This window comes from Morus notabilis, unplaced genomic scaffold, assembly GCF_000414095.1.
Source record: "Morus notabilis unplaced genomic scaffold, ASM41409v2 Scaffold1026, whole genome shotgun sequence".
Classification (NCBI taxonomy): domain Eukaryota; kingdom Viridiplantae; phylum Streptophyta; class Magnoliopsida; order Rosales; family Moraceae; genus Morus; species Morus notabilis.
The window spans coordinates 126037-138370 of record NW_010359148.1 but is presented as its reverse complement, the minus strand read 5'-3'; the positions used below and the strand labels follow the sequence as shown (position 1 = coordinate 138370).

At 36.5% G+C, this 12334-nt stretch overlaps 1 protein-coding gene and 1 pseudogene across 1 annotated transcript; both read left to right on the top strand.

Moving 5' to 3' along the window:
• The first annotated feature begins 6013 nt into the window (after positions 1-6013).
• LOC21389783 (RINT1-like protein MAG2L) lies at positions 6014-10167 on the top strand. The gene is made up of 4 exons (XM_024162774.1): positions 6014-6339; positions 6420-6518; positions 7701-7819; positions 7926-10167. Exons 1-4 carry the CDS (start codon positions 6051-6053, stop codon positions 9819-9821), a joined length of 2403 nt encoding a protein of 800 aa, XP_024018542.1. The 5' UTR covers positions 6014-6050; the 3' UTR covers positions 9822-10167.
• On the top strand, positions 10080-10680 carry LOC112090741 (annotated as a pseudogene).
• Positions 10681-12334: the final 1654 nt, after the last annotated feature.

The window sequence follows — 12334 nt, the reverse complement described above, 5'->3', positions numbered from 1 at the left end:
GGCATCAGCGGGAATACCACTATAACCAAAAAGATCCATTATAAAAAAATAAGATGAATTTGATAGACACTAGAGAGAGAGCTTTAGAAAAATTGTGAGAGAGATTGAGAGAACTTGAAAGAGATTGAGAGAGATTGAGAGAAATTGAGAGAGATTGAGAGGGATTGAGAGAGTTTGAGTGAGAAAAATGTGTGAGGGATGGGGGGTATTTATAGGGAAATTTTGGGGTTAAAAAATGATTTTTTTTCAAAAAAAACGGGATAAAACGGCTAGTTTTTTGAAATTCGGGTTCGGGCAGTCGGGCAAACTCGGGCAGCTCGGGTTTTCGGGCAAAATTAAAAAAACTAGCCGTTTTCGGGCAAATCGGGCAATTCGGGCAGTTCGGGCAACTCGGGCAACTCGGGTTTTCGGGCCGAATTCGGGTAAAAATTCAAAAACCTAGCCGTTTTTGGGTATTCGGGTAATTCGGGCACCTCAGGCGGGTCGGGCAAGTCGGGCAGGCGGGAAAAATTCAGGCAAAATTCAAAAATTCGGGCTTCGGGTCGGGCACTTCGGGCACACCCAATTTTCGGGCAATTTTCGGGTCGGGCAGTTCGGGCTTGGTCGGAAAAATGCAAAAAAATCCCGGCGGACGGCGGTATACGGTGGTTAGACGGCGGCAGGCAAGGGTGGACATGTCAAATCCGGGCTGCCCGAGCCCGAACCCGAATTTCTTGCTTGGACGGGCGGGAATTGGGCCGGCCCGCCCGAGCCCGAAAAAATTCGGGCTTCGGGCGGCCCGCCGACCCGAAGTTCCAGCACTAGTAGAAGAGAGAGATCGAAGTAGAGAAATTGTGTACACAAATGCATTTTACTATTATAACCTTATACAAAGTGAGTGAACAAGTGCACTTAAGGGCAAGATGGTAATTTAAAGTTTTTTTTTTTTTTACACAGCATCTTCTCTTTCATTTTCTTTTCAAAGCTCCAAAGGATTGGAAAAATGATAGGCCTCATAGATTTTCCACTTAATTTCTTTTTTATTTTTTCTCTATCAAATAACTTAATGTTTTCTTTTAAACTCTAAAACCTCCAATAACATAAAAATACCTACTAAACTATATAGCTTATTTCAAATTTCCCCTTAATCTATAAAATGTGGTATTCTCATTTCTCACCTTTTTAACTATACAAAAGTTCTAGAAACAGTCCTTCTATCAACATCTCTCTACAAAATTGAAAGAATATCTTTTAAGATTATTTTTATAAATACTTCCAACTATGTATCATGTTTCAAACTAACTCCTGATTTTTTTAAATGATTCAAAACACTTCCTAATGTATAGAAAATACATTATATTGCCCCCTTCATACAACTCCGTTTATAATTTTAATGGAAAGATGATGTTGCATGCCATTAAAAGTGTAGAAAATCATTTTAAAATATTAAACTTAATTATTAATTAAAAAACCTATTAATTTATTAAAAATCAAATTTTTTTTAAGAAAAAAGTAACAGAATCGTTCATACATTTTTTTTCTTTTTTGGAATTTTGGTATCTGGGTTTTTTTTTTTTTTGGGTTGGGAAGAGAGAAGATCATTTCTTTGGGGATAAATTTGTTTAGTTTGTTATTTGGGGATAAAGTAACATAGCATTTTGTTCATCGTTTTAGTCTGTACGAGACTCCTTTGTGCAAGGATTCACCTCAATGCTTCTAGAACATCCTTCCTCATTACTTTTAGATCTGATCTTAGTATTGTAAGCTTTTCTTCTTATTTTTTTAATTTTGATTTACTTTTAAAAAACAAAATCAGATCTAAGCAATAGGTTACGCTTTGCAATAAAGGCATGGCACAGTGGTCACTGGGCTAGGTGCGCGGAAGCGGCGGCTTTGCTGGTAGGGAGCAATGCTATTGAAAGGTGGCGTGGGTGTGGGTTACAGGGCAGGGATGCGTGACGATTCAAAGAAGAGACGAGATTAGTGCTGCATAACCCTGATCGTGGAAGGCCATTGCGCGATCTGTGGAAAGGTGGTAGGTCATGAGGGTTGTGGTGGTGGGCCGGCCGGCGTGAGGCGAAGGTGGTGGGTCCACTATAATGGTGACCGATGGTGGGTCTGAATTCTGATGTGTTTTTATGTTTTTTTGTTTTTTAGTTTTATTTTGTTTTTAATTAATCTTTAAATTTTATTTGATTTGTGTGATTTTATCTTAAGGTTAATAGGTTTTTAAATTATTAATTAAGGTTTACATTTTAAATTGCTTTTTTTGCCTTTTTAATGGCATACCACTTAATTATAAACGGAGTTGGATGGAGGAGGTAATTTAATCTATTTTTTATATATCAAAGAGTGTTTTGATTCATTTTAAAAATTTAGGAAGCACTTTGAGATAGTGTATATAGTTTAGGGGTATTTATAAAAATAATCATGTCTTCTATTATTGTGCAGGAAAATATGTGCTGACACGTCAGACAACGGTCATGCCTCACGTGGCCCTATGTTTGCCACATCAGATAGCCGTCGACGCTTGAAAACTCATCTCCCCTCCATCTGGCGAAGAGGTCGACCGTAAGGGGCGATTCATAGGGGCGTCGACCCTAAGTAGGCACCGAGGGAAGAACAAAGGCACATGGGTCCGCATCCCAAGTTAAACCTCAGAGGTGACAAGTTGGAGATTCTAAGGTTATGTTTGGATTGGGATGAGGTCAGTAGCACATGGAATGATTACGAACCCCTAAACCGCCTGGAATAGACCAATGGAGATCACCAGGGATCTGCAGAACTGTAACAGGGGACAAATTGGATGAGTGAACAGTCCAAAAGGTGCTAAAAGGCTACTGTCTAGGCAAGTAGAATAACAGGCTACTTACGAAAAATCATCATTAAACCCCTTGTGACAGCCTATTCTAAAAGGACCCACATCTAATTCGTGGGTTATAAAAGGGGCCAAAGCCCCATAGAGGGGGGTTTTTTTTATGTAACCTAATAAGACCAAAAGAGAAATACAATATGTAGCTCTTTTTTTATAAGGGTGAACCACTATAAACTTCTGTGCGTTTTTACTTCTATTCAAGCACCGTATCAAGCATTCTTCACAATACACTGAAAGCGCAAACATCGTTCCTGAAATATCCAATTAAATTACAAGTTTTAACCGGTAACCCAACGGGCAACCGAGGAGTAATCAGGTGTAGTCTTGTTGACGAAAATCAACCGTCAACAATTGGCGACTCCACTAGGGGCGGAACCCAGAATCTCTGGTTGTGGGTTTAGGACCCAAGACAACTAAGAAATAATCAACGACCATGCCTCCAAGAAGAAGAAATGACGCTGCAAATCAAGGTAGCCAAACGGAGGAAAACACCACGCATCCAACCAACGGTGGAAGCAAAGGAATTCGATCCGACGATTGGGGAAAGGGCGGGAAGCTACATAGACACAATCCAACGGTCCAAATTCATCCGTTTAAACGAAAGACCACGTCAGCATGACGATTCAACCGACGCGACGTTTGCACTTCTCTAGGGACTTCGAAGTGCCAGAGCCATCATTGCAAGGGAGGCTCGGAGTTAGGCTCCCACATCCGAAGTAGACAAAAAGTGCTAGAGCAGATCCCAACCTAGCTCGAGGCAGTCTGAAGAAAAGCCTCGACCTGGGGGGCAATTGTTGTGTGGGAAATATGCGCCGACACGTCGAACAACGACCATGCCCCAGTGGCCCTATGTTTGTTACGTCAGATAGCCGTCGACGCCTAGAAACTCATCTCCCATCCATCTGGCGAAGAGGCCGACCGTAAGGGGCGATTCATAGGGGTGTTAACCCTAAGTAGGTGCCGAGGGAAGAACAAAGGCACATGGGTCCGCATCCCAAGTTAAACCTCAGAGGTGACAAGCTAGAGATCCCAAGGTTGCGTATGGATTGGGAGGAGGTCAGCAACACAAGAAATGATTACAAACCCCTAAATCGTCTGTAATTGACCAATGGAGATCACCAAGGATCTGCAAAGCCATAATAGGAGCCATAATAGGAGACAAATATGATGAGTGAACAGTCAAAAATATGCTAAAAAGGCTACGGTCTAGGCAGGTAGAATAACAGACTACTTACGAAAAACCATCATTAAACACCCTGTGACAGCCCATCCTGAAATGACCCACATATAATCTGTGAGCTATAAAAGGGGGCAAAGCCCCAGAGAGAAAGAGTGAGGTTTTTTTATGTAACCTAAAAAGACCAAAAGAAAAATACAATATGTAGTGGATGTACTTCTATTCAAGCACCATATCAAGCATTCTTCATAATACACCAAAAGCACAAACACCATTCCTAGAATATCCAATTAAATTACAAGTTTAACCGGTAACTCAACCAGCCACCGAAGGATAATCTGGTGTAGTCTTGTTGACGAAAATCGACCGTCAACATTTACTAAAGTGCATTTCAATAAATTTGATACTACATAGGACATTCCGTCAGTTTAATTGGCAAATATTGATAGGACTTTTTTGCTATTTTTGTATAAATAAAAAGATGTAAATATACTATGTTCTAAAGATTAGCGAGCAACTTAACATAAAATATAGTTTGTTGGTATTTTTAAAACTAATCCTTCTTTCCACTTTTTTGCGGGGTATCAAATATGACAATAATTAAAGTGGGAACAGATAAAATCCCCACTTTTACACGTAAAACAATGGAGAAGGCGAAGCAATAATGCATATTGTATATTATTATATATAGACAAAATCTTAAATTTGACGGCGCACAGAAACTCTAACTTTTTTACGCATATATGTAAACGAACAATGTAACTTTTTTTAAACTGTGTAACACTCAATATTACGCGTGTTAAATTATATTTATAGACCTAAGTGTTACACATGTAAGAACAATATTATACATGTATATAAACAATTTAGACATATCTGACTCATGCATTTAAGACAATTTTTATATATATATATATATTTTTTATAATCCTTTTGATGAGAAATCCTTCCGACATAATATGTAAAAGTAAAAAACATAACATGAAAATTATTAAAAATAATATTAATGTTAAAGCTGCGTTAACATAATTACGTTAGATATCTAAAATTTTTAATGTTACACCTCTGATGTCAAATATTACATTCAATGATTATCATGTAACATTTTTCACTTTTATTCCCAAAGATCTTGAGCAAATCCAAAGAGTGGTTTCATTATGTTTAGTATTAAATTTGTAAATCTCAATACACTTAATGCCAGAGAGTTGCCCAAAAGCACGAGCCAAACACAACATGCGCACCACCCAAGTATTCAGTTTCGTTATAGTCCCCCCTGGTAATACTCTAAACCCCTCCATAAATTGATACATTTATCTTAAAATAAATATTATTTTATTATCTTTAGATCGATTTTTAAAGCACAAAATGGTTATTATACTCTTTCATAATTCTATTTATTTAATTAGAAACTAGAAATTAAAAAAACATTTTAAAATTTTTGATGTTTCCTTTGGGTTGAAGATGTGCAAATTTTATTTTGAGTTTTTAATATTTTTATTAAAATAGTTTTTGTAAAATTTTAAAATATTTAATTTCTAAAAATACACGATACTTTCGTGATGTTTCGCAACAAGGTACAATAAAATATTATTATTGTTATTATTATTATTATTATTGTTATTATTATTGTGGTTGTTATTGTTATTATTATTATTGTTATTATTATTATTATTATTATTGTTATTATTATGATTATTGTTGTTATTATTATTGTTGTTGTTATTATTATTATTATTATTGTTATTGTTATTATTATTATTATAGATATTTTTTTATGTAAATAATCAAATACAATAACGTAATATTTCTGAGAATTTAAAAAATATTTTTATATAAAACTGAACATAATAATATATTATTTATAAAAATTATATTACCTTCCATTATATTCTTGAAAATATAATTCCTACTGATTTTTACGTACCAAACGACCCTTATATAATTCCGGCCCCCATTTTCTGTTTCGGGTTTGAAAAATGAAAACCACCTCTCATTTCTTGGTTCTCTTCAATTACATCAATGGAAACTCCTGCTTTGCCGAAATACAGTGAACTCTCATCGGAGCAGTTGAGGTTTCTGGACGACCATTTCGGAGCCCCCGAGGATCCCCTTCTTCTTCACAAAGCTCCTCACGATCTCCTCGCAGTTGTTCGCAAACAGTGCTCCGATTTGGACAGCGACCTTCTCCGCCTCCAGGGTCGTCTCGCCAAATGCTCCGTCTCGTGGATTTCTCGCTCCTTTGCAGCCAAATCAGCCGCCCACAGTCTCGCTCTCAGTCTTCAGAATCTAAACCTCATCACCTCCCCAAGTTCGTGTTTCTCAAATTCTGGTTTTTGGGTTTTTGAACTTGTTTCTTTTTTTGTTGATTTATGGGGGTTTTGTTGATAGATGGGATTGGTTTGAAGAGATTTCATGGAGTTTTAGGCCGAGAGCTGCCTCAACTTGCCCGCGAAGTGGTCAGGATTGATGAGATTCGCAGTTATCTTGGTGAGTTGAGATTTCCCATTTCCTGTAATTTGAATTTGTGTTTCTTTTTGGCCTTCTCTTATTTGGATTTGTTTGTTTGACGTGCTATCTTATATGGTTATTTGATCAATTTTCAAAAGACCATTACTATAATTCTGTGTTGGCTTGGAATATTTGATGTTCTTGGGGCTTCATTTGGATGATTTTAGAATGTATGAAGTCCTTTTCACTGTTAATTCGCGAGCAGTTGTGAGTTATCCCAAGTCTTTGGTGCTTTTGGGATGGTATATAAACGTAAACAAATATATTCTCTTCCTTTCTTCCAATGTTCCTAGTGTCCTAGTTATAACCAACCCCAAAATGCTAACCCTTCATGACCCCAGATGATCCCTTGATTTTTCGTAGGGCATGTGTTACTAAATTAGACTGTAGTGGAATGCAATACGAAATGGAAAAGTTTTGGAAACAAAAGAAAACGAATAAGAAAAGGGCATTGTTGATTGCTTTATAGTGATTACTTTGGGAGTGGAAAATATCTAATTTCTTTTTTCTTTGCTAAAATCATCATAACTTAAGTACTAAAATGTCCTTTTGTATATAACTGGTGGCTAAAATTTAGTTAGGTATCAAAGTAATATTATGGTTTGTTTCGCTTAGAAGGGAAACAAAGCCATGGCCCTTGGGGTTGGTTGGGATTGGATTTCCCTGTCCTCATTCCCCTATCATGTGGACTCCACCAAATTAACATTTGCATTTTATGAGGAAACACATGTGTGGAAGGGAAAGGGCCATTCCTCTTCTTGAGGTTCTGTATCATGCACTCTTTTTCCCTTGCTTGGATTTTTTTCCTTAGGTTTTATTGAGGCATCATTCTGATTTGAATGGGTAGATCCTATAGGATTTTTCTTTTTTTCCGCTTAGGTTATTCTTAGTGTTATTCTTTTTTTTTTTCTTTTGAGTTGATCTAATTCTAGATATTTTTAGCCTTATACTTTCCCTTTTATTTTTATAATAATGAGTGTGGGTGGGGGATGGGATCTTCAGGGAGTGCCAACTTAGTTGAGATGTCCTAGAAATCAAGGCGGAGTTGCCCCCCTTGGGGCCCAAGGCCTCCTTATACTTTTGTGAATGCCATCTTCATTCTTCTCTTTATTTTCTTTGAACTGCCAAGTTACTTGCTAAGCTACCCTCTTAATATTTCAGAGACTACTTTACAGTTAGAAGCTCTGGTTGGAGATCTAGAAGATGCTGTTTTCTGTTTTATGAAGTGCCAGACTGGGAATATGTTCTCAGCAAAGCTTTCAAATTCCTCAATATCTAGTGTAATGCATTTATCTTTTTTCTTGTGATACTTCTGGGATTGTGAGAATAGTAAATTCACTAGCACGGCCAATGTGTTGTGTAATAACATAAATTTTTGGTACGCAGGACTCTAGAACAAAGAATGAAAAGTTGCTTCAAGCCATAAAAGCCATGAATAGTATTGAAGACATGTTGGTTGATCTCGTGGGACGCCAAACTCACTGGCATCGTCTTTTAAAATCTGTTGATGCTAGAGTTGATAAAACATTGGCTATTCTTCGGCCACAAGTTTCAGCTGATCACCGAGCCCTTCTCGTTTCTCTGGGATGGCCACCAAAACTTTCGACGCCAAAAATAGAAGTGGGACGCATTACAGACCTTCCAAACCCATTGGTTATCATGCAAGGTGAAAAAGGGAAGTGTTATTCGGATAGCTTTATAGCTCTATGTGCTTTACAGCATTTTCAAACACGGAGGGAGGTGCGGCAGCTTAATTTTTTAGGGCAAAGGAAGTACAAAATTCAGCTTTGGGCCATTGATGAATTGGTATCTCCAATTGCATCACGGATGGAGTATCACTTTTCAAAATGGGTTGATCAGCCTGAATTTATTTTTGCACTTACATACAAAATCACAAGAAATTTTATTGCGGGAATAGATGATGTATTACAACCTTTGATTGATAGAGCAAGACTAGTAAGCTGTAGTGCTACAGAAGCTTGGGTTTCTGCAATGGTCCAAACACTTTCTAGGTTCTTGGAGACAAGAATGTTCTCTGCTCTCACTGAAAAGTACAAGGAGACGCAAATGAAATATGAAGTTATACCATCATGGCTTCATCTGATAGACCTAACAATTTCCTTAGATAAACAAATGCGATCTCTTGTTAGTTTGGAAACTAATCACTTTTTGACAGAGTCGGAAAGAGCAGAAGGAGGACTGTCAAGAGGCATTTCTTTGCTGTCAATATTTTGTGATAGGCCTGAATGGCTCAAGATTTGGGCAAAGATAGAGCTCAAAAATGCCTGCAAGAAATTGAAGACGGACCTCCAAGACGAAAGATGTTGGAGAGTCAATGACAAGCATCAAGCTGGACTTCAGTCTGAATCAGAGTCCGAGCATTATCTACTCTCTACTAGAGAAGACCACAAAGCTCCACCGGTTGCAGAATCTGCTCTTAAGATTGCCTGGGAAATCATTGAACGGTGCCAAAGTCTTCCCTGTGTTTTACCGCGTATGAAATTTATTAGATCAACTGCGGCCAAATTTCTTTGGTACTTCTTTAAGGTATTGCTTTTGTGGCACAAAGGAATTGAAATTTCTGCTGATAATTTTGATGATGATGCCTCGAGTAGAGTATGCATATTGATCAATGCTGCCAGATACACAGAGTTTAGACTACGACAGTGGAGTGATGATGTCGACTTTTTGGAGATGAAGGTTGCTGAAAATGATTGCGGAAACCATGGAAAAGGTGAACGTAATGATAACAGTTGCTTCTTTGAGGAAGAAATTAAGAGCTTGTCTGAACTCGAAACGAATTGGTTGATGGACATTATTGCTGTGATTCTCCTTCAATTCGAGACGCTTTCGTGGGAATATGTCAAACAAGCGAAACATCTCGAGGAAGAAAAAGATGGTTGTGTGGAAGTACTACTTGGCTCAAATTTGGCAGTCACTGCTGATTTTGTTGAAGCATTGGACACTTTGAGAAGTAATGTTCATGCGCTCAAACAGATTCTAAACCCCAAAGATTTTTTGGATTTATGGAGAAGCGTTGCGGAAGGGCTCGATCATTTCATTTTCTCCAGTAATATCCTTACTGAGATGCAATTTTATGACACCAGGATTAATCAGTTTGAGACAGATATGCATGCTTTGTTTTTAGTTTTTAAGCCTTTTTGTGTTAGGCCTGAAGCATTTTTCCCTAAAATTAGGGAGGGCCTAAAACTGTTAAAAGTGAACAAGTTAAAAAGATTGAAAGAAGGTGCAGCTACTTTTCTTAGAGAAAAGATTAAATAAAATGCTTCTGTGGTTGATATGTTCAGATTTTGTTTACTTGTTCTGAGACGAGTCTCCAAGAATTTTGCGGAGAATGTTAGTTGAGAACAGGGAAAAGACGAAGAAAAGGAAGAAAGATAGAAGAAAATTGCATAATCATGAAATCATAACATTAGGCTTGCACGAAGGTCAGAACTTATACCCTTTTTTTTTTTGAATGGAGAACTTAGAACTAAACAGTTGAGTTTAAGAAAAAAAATAAATAAAAACTTTTAAAAAATATCACGTCTCTCCGCGAAGTTTGTTCGTTCAAGGATTTGCCTCAAAAACTTCACTCTCCCTCCTGACAAAGCCCTCACCGCCTACGCCCTATCCCCCGGCTCCTCGTTTGTCTTATGCGGGGCGCCGTCACTCTCGTCGTCTCTCCCTCCCCTGGCCCAATCCACTCGCCGTCGCCGCCTCCTGCGAGCAGCTCCAGATCACCGCTGCGGATTCCGCGCCGCGTCGGTGAAGATCGAGGTTTCGGCGGAGGACCTGGCGTCGCTTTCATTGCTTGACGTGGCGGCGGAGAAGAGGATCGAGCGGCTGGCGATGAAGGTGGGGGAGAATCTGTTCAATTTTATGCAGTTGTTTTGCGGCGTTGATGGGTCGAAGCTGGAGGTCCCCGTGGATATTTTGGATCGGTGGTTCAAGAAGTTTCGGGAGAAGGCGAGAAGGCCAAGAGAGTTCCTGACTTCTTGAAAGGCTTTGATTTGTAATTTTTTTAGATTATTTTTTGTAATTTTATTTTTGGTTTACTTTAGGCGATTTGTAATGTGCTTATTTATCAACTACAATTCTGATTTCGGTTTATATTTAACCACGAAGCTATAAAATTGATCAGAGCAATGTGATTACTTTCTATTAGAAAAAAGGACGAAAGAAGGTGTGAAATCTGGATTTGGGTGTTCATAAAATTCTTGCATAACGCTTTTTTTTTTAATACTAATTTTTTAATATATTTTTGTACAGGTTAGTTTCTTTGAATGTAAAATATTATTATTAATTATTATAAACTTCAAAAAATGATTTTTTCAATCAAGAAAAAAATAACAATGAGTTGCTCTTACACATTCAAACACCCATCCGGTTCAAATTAGAGTTCTAAGATCTAATCCAAACATTAATTTAAATTTTATTCTCTGTTCGGATTAAAAATAGTCTTATCTAAATATTAATTTAGATTTTATTTTCTGTTCAGATTAAAAATGATCTTATCTAAACACTAATTTAGATTTTATTTTTTGTTCAGATTAAAATTTTTATTGTACATCCAAATGTCAGTTTATACTACTGTTTAAACTGCCCTATTTAGATTTTTTTGTTTAAATAAAAAAAGTTCAAATAAACTACCCTAATGTTTTCTACTTTACTGTCTAAATTTTTTTCTTTTTTGATGGGTGCTTTAGTGACTAAATTTGGTACATAATCAACTTCGTGGAATAATTCTACAAGAAAAGTATAGGATTAGATAATGGCTCGTTCAGTTTTCCTATTCAAGTTTTTAATTTCAGTTTACTACATTAAAAAGCTTTCACTTAAAGTCACATTTAACTTTTTTTACTACAGTAAAAAGCTCTCACAAAAAGTTATATATCAACTCGAATCGGAGAACTGAATAACAGTTTAAAAAATATAAATTTTTAAATTAGTTCTCATATAAAATTTTAATTTGACCCTTAATTTTTAAAGATTACAAATAGACCCCAAATTTTATAAAAACTAACAAATAGGTCCCTAGTGTATTTCACAATGTGCTTTAGTTAAAACTTATCTGATGCTTAGTAGGAGATTGCAACATCCCCTTCTAAGGAGATTTGATAATGGATTGGATAAAAATTTATCCAGTCAAGTCCTATAAAAATGTTCACCAAACACAATATTAAAATTTAATCTAATACAGTCCTTCTTAATCCTATGCACTAAACAAGCCTAAACATATATCATGAGAAATTACAACGATATATATCCCGAAAAGATCCACCGCTAATTATGCTGAATTCAACAAGAACTTTTGTGAATTTCCACAACAAACATATGAAACATGGCAACAAAACGTACGCCACAAACCATCACATTTCAAGTTTCATTCATAATGGCAATGCGTTAAAAAAAAAAAAAAAAGTAGTTTCATAATGGCAATGCACACCACTACTACTCTTTGGCTTAGTTTGGTATTGCCTTTTCCTCCTAAAATCAGTTTCTGCTTGTAGCAAAAGTTGATTTTAGTGTTTGATAAATATCCTTAAAAGTGTTTTTTGAAAAAATTTTCAAGAATCTACAGCCAAAATCAGAAGCAGCCTAAAGACAACTTTAGCTTTTAGATTTTACGGGAATCAACATAGTACAATTAATGAAACTTTCATAATATCCATAATACCCCAAATAAAATTTAAAATTTACAATCCTTCTAATCTAAAATTCATACTTATAATATAATATAATATAATATAATAGTAATATTGTAACAAATAATATCATAATTATATTAATAA